We start from the raw sequence: 14,303 nt of genomic DNA, 5'->3' as shown, positions 1-14,303 counted from the left end.
GATGAGTATGAGTCTTGTCTAACAGGAAAGTAGATACGCTTTTCTGAAATACTTGATGTTTTGAATGGATGAGGGCTAGATCACAGTTGCCCATTTTAGATGCCAGTCCTGGATTTGGGGCTACTTTTGGCAGGTAAGGAGGGAGGAGAGTGTGGAAGTAACACCACTAAAGAAGGCAGTGTGTGTGCGTGTGTGTGTGTGTAACTACTCCCAATCTGCTAGTGTCATCAAACAACCTTTCTTGTTCCAACACAATTAACAATATGCAAACAGCAGCAGCAAAAACTACTCAAAGGAAACCTACAATCATGGCTAATATTGCTTAGTATGCAGATCATGTAAACATTTTCTGCCTACAAAAGAGTGGATTGTCCTTGAAATGACCTTCTGATATGGTAGAAATGGTTCAATTATTGGTTCTCCACGTCTACTGTTCAGTGATTATTTTTTTAAGGTGAGCTTTTGGCCCAGGTCATCTCTGATTCTTTCCAGCCACAGTGGAACTGTGCCAGATGAAGGATAGTGCATCTGTATTTTTAGCCCTTACCACAACCAGCTGCATAGCAGTCATTTGAGTCAGCAACAGGATGATCTGAATCTGAGGCCAAAATGACTCAAATGACCAGATGAGGTGCTTTTCATGTGGTCCTGTGCGCTAACACTTCACATTGACTTTAAAGTTGGGTTTCTCTACTTCAGTGCTATTAACATTTAGGGCAGGATAATTCTTCATTGTGGGGGGCTGCCCTCAACAGGTAGCATGTTTTACAGCATGTCTGGCCTCTACTCAGTGGCAACTCTTCATCCCCCAAGTATGACAAGCAAAATGTCTCCAGACATTGCTAAATGTCCCCTTGTGGGATAAAATTGCCACCATTCGGAAACTACCACTTTGAGGTGTGGTCTTGAGAGAGGAGAGGATATTATCAAAATATAAATATTAGATGTTTTCAGTGAAGTAAAAATTCAAATTTATCAATGGTAGGAAAAGAGAAAAATTATCTCCCCCCAAAAATAACTGAGGCATGCAAAAATCATTTCTATTCATATATTTTATACAGCTCTATATTATTTTTAACCTTGCAGAAAACAGCTTAGTGGTGACAAGCATGGACTTTGGAATCAGACAGCCTGGGTGGGAATCCCATCTGCACCTCTTACCATGTGCCCTCAAAGAACTTAATTTCCCATTCTGTCCACAGTTTTCTTAAGATGCCAATAGTAGTAGTTCTGATTTTATAGGATTTAATGAAGATTAAATGTGTTAAAACATATAAAGCACTTAGAACAGTTCCTTGACATGTAAGTACAACGTAACTGTGACTATTGTTTCTTCTAGGCTATTCACATTGCATAGCAATAGATAGTGTTGTGTTCATCCATCCACTCAACAAAAATAATATCTTTTATTGAGCACCTACTATGTTTGAGGCAATGTTCTAGGTACTATTTAAGTACTCTCTGTAATCCTAACAACCATTTTATCAAGATAATATTTATTTATTTATTTAGGAGAGACAGGGTCTTACTCTGTCACCCAGACTGGAGTGCAGTGGTAAGATCTTGGCTCACTGCAACCTCCACCTCCTGGGTTCCAGTGATTCTCATGTCTCAGCCTCCCAAGTAGCTGGGATTACAGATGTGTACCACCACACCCAGCTAATTTTTGTATTTTTAATAGGGATGGGGTTTTGCCATGTTGGTCAGGCTGGTCTCGATCTATGGGCCTGCGTCAGCCTCCCAAAGTACTGGGATTATAGGCAATAGCCACTGCACCCAGCCTAAGATAATATTTTTGGAGCTATTTTACACCCAGGTCTGTCCTTCCTTTAATATTATGATACCCCAACTGTTAGCTTAGAACAACGCTTGGCAAACTACAGCTCTCGGGCCAAATTCAACCCATGGCCTATGACTGTGGCCTGCAAACTAAGAATGGTTTTTACATTTTTAAAGGGTCAAAATAAAATTTAAAAAGGAATACTTGAGACATATATTCAAATTGTAGTGTCCATAAAGAATTGGAGCACAGGCAGACTCTTAATTTCTGTTAAAGGAATTTAACTGAGCAATGAACAATTCGTGAATGGGACAGCCTTCCAAGCCAGAGGAGGCTCAGAGACTCCAGCAGGGCCACGTGGTGGAAGAATTATGGACAGAAAACGGAAGTGACGTACACAAACAGCTGGATTGGTTACAGCTCAGCATTTACCTTATTTGAACACATTTTGAGCAGTTGGCTACATTTGATTGACTGAAATTCAGTGATTGGTCTTGTTACACCTTCATTTGTTATAGTTCACAATGTACAGAGAAAACTTTAGGCCGAACTTAAAATATGTAAGGAGGCAGCTTTAGGCTAAACCTCATTTAACATTACCAGTAGGCTGCCTGCTTTTGTACTACCACATCGAGTTAATGAGTAGTGAGAGACAGAGAGAGACTATCAGGTCTACAAAGCCTTAAAAGTTGTTAACCAGTTGGCCATTTGCAGAAAAAGTTTACAGACTGCTGAGAGCAGAAATCAGTAGACGTAATAGTATCAACATTTCTAAAACTTCCATGATGACAAGGGCGTTTTGTTAGAAATGCGAATTTCTAGCCCCATCATAGACCCATGGAATCAAATCTTCATGAAGGAGCCTAAGAGGCTGTGTTAGTTTAACTAGCTTCCCAGGCGAAACTTGTGATTAGAGATGCTTGAGACACGCTGCTTTGCTTATGTCATTGGCAGCTTGTTGGGAGGCTGCCTCTTTGGGGGGTGGGGCCTGTGTGTCCAGCACTCTTCTGCATGGCTGAGTTGGCCTCAGTAAACCCATCAGACTGGATCCCCCAGATCCGTTCAGTTGTGTTTTCATGATTCTCCAAAATTCATCTTCACGTATCGACAAAGCCCAGGCCTCGAGGAAGTGATCGGAAATGAGGTATGCCAGTCTTTTGAATCACCAGACATGCCTAACAATACAATTCAGTTTCAGATTGAAGGTCCCATGTACTTTACTTGGGGCTGTGTTTTTCTCTGTAAGAGTATTTCTCACCAGATTTCCAAAAATGGTGTGTCCTACTCTCCCAAGTTTCTGAAAGGTAGGACACACCTCATTTCCATGTAACCTCACTTCTGCATTGTAGCAAGTTTCTCTAGGAGTAGGTTGGGTCCTCTTCTGGTCCGAGAAGAAAGCAGGCAGGGGTCCAGCTGGCTCCTCGACCCTGCTTGTGTTGAGAGCCTATTTCAGGTATCCGGCTGGAGAGGATTCAAATTCAAGGTGTGAAGTGGCTGTAGGTCAGAGGACACAGTGCATACTCTGAGTTTCTCTAGCAGTGACCAACTCTACCCTCTACGAGACCATGTGCCCTTCTGCTCTCCAGAGGTAGTAGAAAAAGGCCCAGGTAGAAGTGAGGAAGAGCAAAGCCCCACCAGGGATCCATAGCAAGCTGCGGCAGGCTTTGGTGCTTGTGTTTGACAGTTTAAGAAGCATGAATCTTAGTTAGTGGAAAATGCATAGAAAGATTATATGTTAATAACATACAAATTCTTAGAGTTCTCCCACTGACTGACTTAAATAAGACTCATAGGTTCAAAAGCTTGGACATTCTACATGCAGATTGTTAAAGCTTACAGAATATATATATATATACACACATACAATTAAAGCATGTCATGTCAAGATAATCTACAGCAAGGCTGCATGAATGTTGGTGAGTTCTGTGATAGGCTGCTTCCAAGACAGCAGCCAGTCCTCTGTTGTGCCATCTAAACATAAGACCCTATTTTCAGAAGTCTGTATTTTGAGAGTTGTACCAAAATATTATATTATAGCTTGACTATGGAAAAAGTTCGTTATAGAGTAACTGTGATGTAAAAACCAGGCAGGGGCTAAAAATGATGAATGTGGAGGAAGCATAACCAATAATGAGGGCAATTTTAAAAAGAAAAAAAAGGGGAGAGGTGTGAATAGTTAATTAATCGGGGATCAAAGGGAAGTAAGGACTAAGGGAAGAGGAGACAAAAAGAATTCTTGAAAAAAAGAGGTGGATATTAGCCAGCATTTATTGGGTCTCTACAGTGTGTTGGGAGAGACAGACAGACAGACAGATAGATATCTAGATCCCTAGTCATTACAAAGCCCCTATAAGGAAAGTGGAAGTGATCCCATGTTACAGAATGGAGGCCCAGGAAGGTTAACCTTACAAAAGATGATACATCTAGGAAGTACGTGAGCTGGAATTTAAATGATTTAAATACAAGCATCACTGATACCTATGCCTACCTTCCTTCCACTAAACACATTAGACTTGTATTCAGAGGACAGATGTAGGTTCAAGGAGTTACTTACGTACTAAAATGCAGAGGTTCTGGAAGAATGTGCATGTCACTGGGCCTACATATGAAAAGAGAAGATAATGCTTTGGAATGTTTTGCAATGAATTGGGCAAAATGATAAAACCAGGGCAGTTAACAATATTCATTTCCCCTATAAGTGATGGAATTTGACCCAACTAAGAGAAGGAAGCAAGGAGAGAGAAGGATTTTAAGTCAGAAGGAGGCTGAGAGTATATTTTAGAGTTCTAACCACTGAAGTCCTTTTTTTGTTTTTTGCAGTCTGTACTCACAGGACTACAGAATTAATGCCAGTGTATTATAATGGTAAACGGAAACCATATGAACCAAGTTCCATTTTGAACTGATTTTTAAACAGCGTCCTACACAATTTTAAGTAAACTCTTTCATGAGAAGTTTTCATGATTTGCCAATGCTCCTGAAGATGGGGAGGGGTAGGAACCTAGTCATAGGTTGAAATGATAGGCCCTGGGGGGTGGGGGGATGCCAGCACAAACCATGCAGGTAGAGAGTGAGCCCAGATGTCCAGCTCTCATAAGTGATCTTATTTAACTCCGACCTACTTCACCCTTTAAGTGATGAACTTGAGGTCAGGAGTTCAAGACCAGCCTGGCCAACATGGTGAAACCCCCGTTTCTACTAAAAATACAAAAATTAGCCAGACACGGTGGCAGGTGCCTGTAATCCCAGCTACTCGGGGGGCTGAGGCACAAGAATCGCTTGAACCCACGAAGAGGAGATTTGCAGAGAGCCAGGATCACAGCACTGCACTCCAGCCTGGGCAATAGAGTGAGACTCAGTCTCCAAAAAAAAAAAAAAAAAAGAATCCATTCATTCACCCGGGCATGGTGGCTCAAGCCTGTAATCCCAGCATTTTGGGAGGCCAAGCTGGGGGGATCTCTTGAACCCAGGAGTTTGAGATCAGTCTGGCCAACAAAGTGAGATGCTGTCTCTACTAAAAATACAAAAACTTAGCTGGCTGTGGTGGCACGTGCCTATTGTCCCAGCTACCCAGGAGGCTGAAGTAGGAAAATCACCTGAGCCCAGGAAGTCAATGCTACAAGAAGCCGAGATCACAATGCCACTGCATTCCAGCCTGGGCGGCGGGAGTGAGACTCTGTCTCAAAACATAAGAGAATCCTTCTATTAGAAAAGGAAAGGGGAAGGTAGAGAGGGAGGGAGGAAGTTTTCTTAGTAGAGAAAGCAGCATATCCCCCAGAGAGGCTGCAGCTTCCTCCACCTTCTAAGCTGCCTTCCCAGCTCCAAAGTCGCGCAGTACCTCCAGACCCCTCAAGGCCTCAATCCTTTCACCCACAATGTGTCTATTCTTTGGTACAACCACTCTGAAGAGTGCAGCAGATTTTAATAAACTCCCTCTTGGTTCCTGCTCACGGCCCCTGAGGTCCCTAAGGCCAGTGAGTACCTCACTCAACTTGCAGCATTGCCTAAGGAAGGCCCAGCTAGTCTGCCATTTCCCTTAAGGTGAGTCTTTGCTCAAGGCTCCTCAGCCCCTTATGCAAGAGCCTCACCAGTTTCTCTGCACTTCACTCACCTTAACACAACTGAATCTTCCAAGAACAGTCACCAAACCCTGGGGAGTGCTTCCCAGACATCCAGCAATTCAGCCAGTCACATCAGGATTCAACCCCAAAGAGCCAGAGCCTCTTGGGGATTAAACCCCACGCCCGTCCACAAAAGGCCACACAGACCCTTTCCTTTCTATAAATTGTGTTGTCTTTTCTTGTGTTATTTCAATGAAGCCGACACCAAGGAGGAATATTTTAACTTGGGTAGGGCAGGAAAGTGGTGAAATGAAAACACGTGAAGCCCTCCCAGGGCACTGACAAACCAAACTCTTTAAGCCTGGGCTAATTTTATGTTGGGTTGACCAGTTTACAGGTGTTACATGCGTCTTCCTTTTCTTCTCACAGACACATATTCTGCCTGGCATTCATGAAGCAAAAATCCACTGTGCTGCCCTAGTTTAAGAACCTAAGGTCCACGCCTGACCAACAGCAGCCACTGACAGCCAAGGTTCCCTTTTTAGCCAAGAAAACACACACACAGAAATGGGTAACTGCAAGACGAAATGATGCATCATGACACATAGATTTAAGCAAAGCACCAGAGCCCCCAGAGACACATGTACGGGTCAAAAGGAAGATTGCATATTATAATCTTTCAAGTACTACTGTCTTTTCTAATTCTTTCGGTAGTTTAGCACCTTGAGTTCATTTTGTCATAAATTCTGTGTCCTGCTTGCTGACCTTGTTTTGTGCTGCTGTGCAGTGGCCGTGGCTGACGCTGAGGCTCCTGGGCCTGAACAGCCAGACCACTGTATTGTATTTCCTTACAGCTGGCGTATATCGGATACCTGATGCTCTTCAACTATATCGTGTTAGTGAAGATGGAACGCTGGCCGTCCACCCAGGAATGGATCGTCATCTCCTATATTTTCACCCTGGGAATAGAAAAGATGAGAGAGGTAACAGCTTTTATAAACTAAAACATAAGAGAAAGACAGTGGTTAAGTTCTATCTGTGGACGGAGGGGACAGGAAGATGCCTGGGATGCAGATGAAGCCGGAAACTGTTTTCTCTAACGCTACCACAGCTGCTGCTTAGCTCTGACAAACCTGGGAAGGCTCACAGTGTGGTGCTGATAGGGGTATAACTCCCTGAGTGCTTAGGATTTGGTCTATTCTCTGCTAACATAGCTTTTGTCCCAAGAAGGCCTCCAGTTGTTTTTGATGCCGTTTACATGTCTTTCCTCATCCCTATAAACATGACTTTCTAGATTTTGCCACTTTTAACTCCCATTTCACCCCCTTATTCTGGGTGTCTTCGGACACAGCCTGCCAATACCTGTGACTCTCCAGATGTGTTTCGGCTGTTCTAGGAGGAACTCTGCTTTCACTCATTCATTGGATTTATTCTCTGGTTTATTTCTTCTCAACATTGTGCTCGCACCTGCTGGACACCAACCACTCTGCCAGCGGTAGGGACCACCAAGGCGGACTGAACGCAGGTCCTTCGGGTTGTGGGTGCAGCGTCCCCTCTTTTCTCCCCCAACTTCTATGGCCTAAAAGGAGCCCTCAAAATGCCACCCCTAAGTGGTTTATTTGAAATCAGAGCCAACCTCAGGGGCCCATCAGATTCAGAGCTGCTAAAAAGAATGTGATCAAGCAAAAGTCCACAAGAGGGCTCTGCAGCCCCGCTCAATGTTCACCCCGAGCTCCTATTTCATCAGGGAAAGCCATTAGGGAAGAAAGGTTTAGGAGGTAGTGCTGATTTCTCTTTCCTGAAATGACAGTAAGCAGGACAGGCCTTTTCTGGAGGAAATGCTCCCATTCAAGTCCACTGAGTCTTTAAGAGCTCAGGAACAACCCTAATTGCTGTACTACAGCGGGTGGGAAAACATACTGGGCACCATAGGAAAAAACGGACTCCTGCAAATCCACAACTTCACTCTTGCCTTCATTACAAAGACAGGTTAAAAGGCAAGCGTTTCAGCTCTAGAATGTTCTCTTCCAGAGAAAAGATGCAGTATCTCTTAGATGCAGTTGTATTGGGATCCAAATGTCTTATCTCTTAAGCCCTTCTCTTGAGTTTTTAAACTATTTGGGGGATATTTTAACTCCGACTACCCTCTCCCCATCCTGAGAACCTGGGAGTGGGTCTGCTAGTCCCATTTTACAAGCGCCTGGATTGAGAAAAAAAAAAAAAAAGGAACGCTTTGCCTTGTTCCAGCTAGTCGTCTACACTTCGGTCTTCCCATTCATGGTGACTTTTCTTCTTGACCAATGTTGTGGATTTCCCATTTGTAAACTGAAAAACAGTAATAAATTTGCTTTGGTCTTTGTGCAGCTCTCTGAGAACTGAGGCCTGCTCCTGCTGGGGCCCTGTGGCTGTGCTGTGCCAGCTGGCACTCGAGCGATTTAACGCCTAGAAGCATATTCCTTCCCCATGATAAGCAGAAAAGGGAAGGACTCGAGCAGGGAGATTGGAGTCTCTCCAGGGACCAGACTGGGAGAAGAGAGGGAGCAGTCTGTACTCCACGGACTGTTCTGGCAGAGGCAGCCAAATGGGCAAGCTGCCAGGAGCCTCGAGGCCTGGATATCCATTTCTCCTGAAGAGGCATAGGATAGTAGGGCGGGCAGGGCTTTGGAGGCTGGGGTCAGGAAGGGGTCAACCGAAGACTCCTCGCTTCCTGTGGGGAGTGAGGCAGTGACCACCTCCGAGTCTGACCTTTTCCTCTGCAGCCCAGTGAGGTGGCGCCCCAACCCCTGAACTCACTGAAGAGTTGCTTGACGACCAAGGGGTGAGGACCCCACGGGGTGAGGACCCCACAGGCCGTGCCCTTCCTGCCTCCTCACAGTCAGCACGCAGGACCTCCAGGGCTCAGACGCAAGATCCTGGAAATGTGGAAAAGTTTGCATGCTTTGGTGCCTTCCCAGGAATACACAAGGAAGGCTTTGTGGTTTCCCATGATGCCCCCATTCCCAGCCCACATACTTCTGCCTGGAGTCACTAAAGCAAGCCCCGGTAATCCCTTAATAGCATGGCACTGTTTACAGTGTGCGTGGGTAGACGTTATCTCATCTGGATCCTCCCCCGACCCCACAACCCTATGAGGTCGATGGCGTGACTATGATGACATCCCACTGCACAGGTCTGGGAACTGAGACTTGGGGTTTAAGCCATTTCCCCGTATCCCGCAGCTAGAAAGGACAACTGAGTATGAAACCTGACGGATCCATCCCTAGACTCAGTGCTCTTTCTACTCTCCCACGATGCTCCTCAGGCTCCCAGGGTTCTAAGACAGGTGCCTGAGGGCTGGTTCGAGAGGTGGAGGAGGGAAGGGGGACTCGACTTTCCACTTCTGCTTCACCCCGGACTATTCTGCTCTCATCTCATCTCTTTTTTTTAATGTTGGGACTTTACTAAAAAATGCTTCACTGTTTAAAAATTATCCTACAAACCTCTGTGTTTAGCAGTTTTAGGAGAGTGTGAGCAAAGGGTTGGAAAACCTCAAGGCATTGCCCATCAAACCCCTCTCCCAGCTACAGACACGGAATTTTGCTCCGTTAAGATGCAGCCAGGGAGTGAGAAGCCATCAGGACACCACCAGCTGCAGAGATTGCTGGTGACTAGGACAGTGGTTCTCAAACTGGGGCCACCAGGCAGGAGCCGGGAACTTGTCAGAAATGTAAATCCTCCACCCCACCCCCAGCCTACTGAAGCAGAAACTCCAGACTGAGGGCCTGGCATGGATAGTTTACCCAGCCCTCCAGGTGATTCTGATGTGCACTGAAGTTTAGAAACCCTGGGCTAGGGCTTAGGGCAGGACACTGCCTATGAAAAATAGGGCTCCCAGGCAGCTCCTGGTACCCTGCTCCGCCTTCCAAGCCCCAGCCCTAACTTACTAAAACCTGTCTTCCTTAGTATTTCAGAATTAGGTAAATCATTATAGTGGACATGAGGATTCACACAAGCCTCCAATCTTTCCTCTCCTTTGAGAGGTTCTGAGGTGGGGAAAGGGGTTGGTCATGGTTTGAAGAGATGGAATCCTCAGAGGCAAACACCAGCAATTGAGGAAGGTGGCCCTGGTGCAGCTTCAGTAAGTGGGGTTCCCTGGCTTCTCACATGCTGGGGCAGTCTGTGGTGCAGGATGGGTGCAACTCCTGCTGTCCAGCTGTGCATTTCATAGACCCATGTGTGGTACCCCCTCTAAGTTTAAGGTAAGGCAAGAGTCCCACAAAGGAGTTAGGATATGCAAGGGACTGGAAATTGCTCTTAGTGCCTACACGACAGTCAGTCTGTTGACAAATATGTATTGAGTTTCTATTATGTAACAGGCCTGGGGTACAAAGGGTCTGCCCTCAGAGTTTCAGTATAGGAAAGAGAGAAAAATGGATGGATGGATGGATGAATACATAGATGACTGATTGACAGGCATACACACATACTCATACACACATACATATACAAGCATACAGAAGATAACTTCATATAGTGATAAAAACTCCAAAAAAATAAATAGGGTAATGTATTGGAGAGTGACTTGGGGACATGAAGTCTGCTGCAGCTAAAGTAGTCAAAAAAGGCCTTCCTAAAAAGGGGACATTTGATCGGAGACCTTGAAGATGAAGAGGAGCCAAATATAGATCTGGGAGAAGAAAGTGATGAACAGAAGGAATAAGTACAAGCATCTTGAATATCGAATAAACTTGTTATGCTTAAGAGATGACCAGTATGGCTGCAGGGTAGAGGATAAGAGAGAATATGGTGGGATGTGAAATGAGGCCACTGTGAAGAGTTTGGATTTTTCACTCTTTGTAATGGACGTCATCAGAAAGCTCAAGCATACAATTATGATCATTTGTTTTAGTTTCTGTTGTTGTTCATTTGTCTAAAATTTTTTTAAATTGAGGTATAATTTATGTATAACTGAACAACTCCTAAGGTGCAGCTTGATGAGCTTTTACCTATGCGTATAACTTGGTAATCGCCAGCCAGATCTTTAAAGATCCAGGCTTTTAAAGATCATTCTTTGTGCTGCTCAGAGAATGGGTTGAGGGTAAGTGGGCAATGAGGATGATGGGGATACCAGTTAGAAGGCTGCTGCAATCTGCAAGATGTGATGGAGCTTAGAATAGGGCGGCAGCAGTGGAGGTGGTGAGAAGTAGTTGGCTAGGTTGCATTTAGAAATAGAGGTGATAGGACTTGGTGCAGAGGATGTGGGATGTGAAAGAGAAAAATGGAGGAGTCTTCCCAAATGAGCAGCCTGAGGAACTCAATATGGTGGCACTGTTTACTGAGATAAAGGGAGACTTCAGAGATTTGCAGCATACTAGGATTGAATCATTTTATAGCAAAACTCTTATGTGTGTCTTAGAATTTTACCACCACCCAAAGAATCAAAATTATTGCTTATATGTGCCTTTGGAATACTGCAGCTGAATAATCGCCTAAGCTTAGCTCAATTGGACTTTTATAGCATGCAAGTATTTAAGTAGATATAGGTAGACAAAGCAAGCTAGTAACGTCAGCCAACAGATCAAGTACTTCCCAACTGGGCTGAAAATATAGACAGAAACCAGACCTAACCCTGCTCTCCTTCCTGCCTTATAGATTCTGATGTCAGAGCCAGGGAAGTTGCTACAGAAGGTGAAGGTGTGGCTGCAGGAGTACTGGAATGTCACGGACCTCATTGCCATCCTTCTGTTCTCTGTTGGAATGATCCTTCGTCTCCAAGACCAGCCCTTCAGGAGTGACGGGAGGGTCATCTACTGCGTGAACATCATTTACTGGTACATCCGTCTCCTAGACATCTTCGGCGTGAACAAGTATTTGGGCCCGTATGTAATGATGATTGGAAAAATGGTAAGCAGGGTCTTCTGATTCCATGTTATAAGCTTTCAGACGAGGAGTGGTGATAAAAGATAGAGGGAAATAGTTATTTTGGGCCTGCTATCAAAGTCTAAATGAGATGGCCCTGGAGGCGTTTTATTTTATAAATTCCTTCTGAATGTTTGGGGGTTTGACTACATCTAATACAAAACTGGGTAATTTATCCATCACTCACTCATTCATTTACTGAAAAATATATAAAGATCATCTATTTTGTGCTGGACACTGGACTAGGAGTTGGGTATACAAAGATGTTCTTTCCATGAGATTAAAACTGATGGAAGAGAGAGAGGGAGGGAGGGAGGGAGGGAGGGAGGGAGGAATTACCATACCATGTGAAAAATGCCATAATAGAGATGTGTATAAAGTACAACAAAACCATAGAAAAGATAATATAGGTCAGAAAAAGCACACAAAGGTTACATTTTAGCTGGGTATTGGAGAAGGAATGGGTCTCCACTACAAATTTTTAACAGATTTTTTTAAAGATCCTATGTTTTTAAATAAAGTTCTAGAAAATTCCTTTCCCTACACAAAGGAAAGAAAAATATAATTTATTTGCGCTGAGCTGAGTTGGGTTGGGTTTGAACTGAACATTAAGTTCTATCATGCATCATGTGTTTGTTACACTACTGGAAAATGATGTCTATTAAGAACTAGGTTCCGGAATGGTGCTCCTACTTATCAAATTGTTGAAGAAAAAATCCCAGGTAGCAAGCTAATATGCTGCCCTACAAATGGCCGAGGACTTGTTCCAACAGTCCTTGACCACACACCAGTTTCCACACTTTTTCCATAGAGACTGAACCCTAGGAGGACAGCATCATGTGCATCTGGGAGTGCATCAGTAAATAAGCTTCCTCTCAAAACTCACTAGAGGAAGAATAAGAGCCTGGAGCCAGAACTGGGTACTTTTAATCAGTTCTCCCAGTTTTGAGTGTGTCCCCTTCTTCACCTTTACAAGATATATGTGGAAAAGCCAAGTACATCTGTTCTACCATGACGAACACCTCTTACTGAAAAACCTTTTTCCTGGTCAGACACGGTGGGTCATGCCTGCAATTCCAGCACTGTGGGATGCTAAGGCAAGCAGATCGCTTGAGCTCAGGACTCTCAGACCAGCTTAGGCAGCACAGTGAGACCCTGATGATACAAAAACTAATGAAAAATTAGGGCTGGGCATCGTGGCTCATGCCTGTAATCCCAGCACTTTGGGAGGCCGAGGCGGGAGGATCACCTGAGGTCAGGAGTAGGAGTTCGAGACCAGCCTGATCAATATGAAGAAACCCCATCTCTACTAAAAATACAAAATTAGCTGGGCATGGTGGCATATGCCTGTAATCCCAGCTACTTGGGAGGCTGAGGCAGGAGAATCACTTGAACCCGGGAGGCGGAGGTTGCAGTGAGCCAAGATCATGCCATTGCACTTCAGCCTGGGCAAGAAGAGCAAAACTCTGTCTCAAAAACAAAAAAAAAAGAAAAAGAAAAGAAAAATTAGCAGGGTGTGGTGACATGAGCCTGTGATCCCAGCTACCTGGGAGCCTGAGGTGGGAGGGTCACCTGAGCCCAGAGTTTAAGACAGTGGTGAGATATTTTTTCTCAAAAAAAGATAAAGAAAAACCTCTTTGCTAATATCTTTCACTTCACTTGAGCCATTGAAACCAACGATTAGTTAATAGATGTTCTTTTTAAGACAGTGTTTCACTCCATCACCCAGGCTGGAATGCAGTGGTGCCACCTCTGCCTCCCGGGTTCTAGCAATTCTCCTGCCTCAACCTCCCGAGAAGCTGGGACTACAGTCACCTGCCACCATGCCAGGCTAATTTTTTGTTTTTATTAGAAACGAGGTTTCACTAGGTTGGCCAGGCTGGTCTCAAACTCCTGACCTCAAGTGCTCTACCTGCCTCAGCCTCCCAAAGTGCTGGGATTACAGGTGTGAGTCACTATGCCTGGCTGATGTTCTTTATTATTATTACTCAAGATTTACTATATATATCATTGCTAACTCAATATTTATGGAACAGCTCTGTGTATGTATGTGTATGTGTATCTCTACTGCAATGAATCTTAAATAACCACGACTTTTCCTACAAAATCACTGACAAACTCATGCTAAGAGCAGAAGAATTTGAATTCAAAATGAATTGGATATAACACATTGAGCAATTTATTTAAACCCCTTTGAGATTTGATTTACTTGTTTCTAAAGTAGTGATGTATAATAAATGCATATCTTATAGGGTTATTGTTGTAATTATTAGAAATAATACATACTAAATGACCAGCTGTGTCTGGCTCATAGCTGGTGGTTGACAAATTACATCTGTTATCGTTATGTTCAAACTGCATTTTCTAAATACAATGAAAAAAAGGAAAAATTGGTGAGTATAATTATTATGCCATATTCTTAACCCTACTGTACAAATGGTATTTATAACACCAGCACTGTTTAGGGCAAATATCACCAAACTCATTCTAGAGAGAAAAAAACTCGAATTCATGAGCTTGAGTTACTTACCCAAAACAGAACCCCAGTTCAATTGGGGATTTTT

The 14,303-nt window shown here is 44.0% G+C and overlaps 1 protein-coding gene and 1 long non-coding RNA gene across 29 annotated transcripts in view; one reads left to right on the top strand and one right to left on the bottom strand.

The window, feature by feature from the left end:
* Nucleotides 1-14,303, top strand: part of TRPM3 (transient receptor potential cation channel subfamily M member 3) — a 1,017,461-nt gene that overhangs the window by 935,841 nt on the left and 67,317 nt on the right. For all 22 annotated transcript variants that reach the window (XM_050760895.1, XM_050760893.1, XM_050760891.1 and 19 more), the window contains 2 exons: nt 6,696-6,824; nt 11,473-11,724. In XM_050760895.1, the coding sequence (XP_050616852.1) occupies nt 6,696-6,824; nt 11,473-11,724 (381 nt within the window). The remainder of the gene's footprint in view (nt 1-6,695; nt 6,825-11,472; nt 11,725-14,303) is intronic.
* LOC126937484 (uncharacterized) overlaps nt 1,717-14,303 on the bottom strand; it is a 201,959-nt gene continuing 189,372 nt past the window's right edge. For 4 of the 7 annotated variants that reach the window (XR_007719745.1, XR_007719746.1, XR_007719741.1 and 1 more), the window contains 4 exons: nt 7,204-8,166; nt 6,607-6,800; nt 4,335-4,379; nt 1,717-3,274 (listed from right to left, as the gene is read on the bottom strand). This is a non-coding gene — a long non-coding RNA (uncharacterized LOC126937484). The remainder of the gene's footprint in view (nt 3,275-4,334; nt 4,380-6,606; nt 6,801-7,203; nt 8,167-14,303) is intronic. The other 3 variants (XR_007719743.1, XR_007719744.1, XR_007719742.1) reach the window with 2 other exon arrangements.

Source organism: Macaca thibetana, chromosome 15 (genome assembly GCF_024542745.1).
Source record: "Macaca thibetana thibetana isolate TM-01 chromosome 15, ASM2454274v1, whole genome shotgun sequence".
Classification (NCBI taxonomy): domain Eukaryota; kingdom Metazoa; phylum Chordata; class Mammalia; order Primates; family Cercopithecidae; genus Macaca; species Macaca thibetana.
This window is presented reverse-complemented; position numbering and strand designations above follow the sequence as displayed.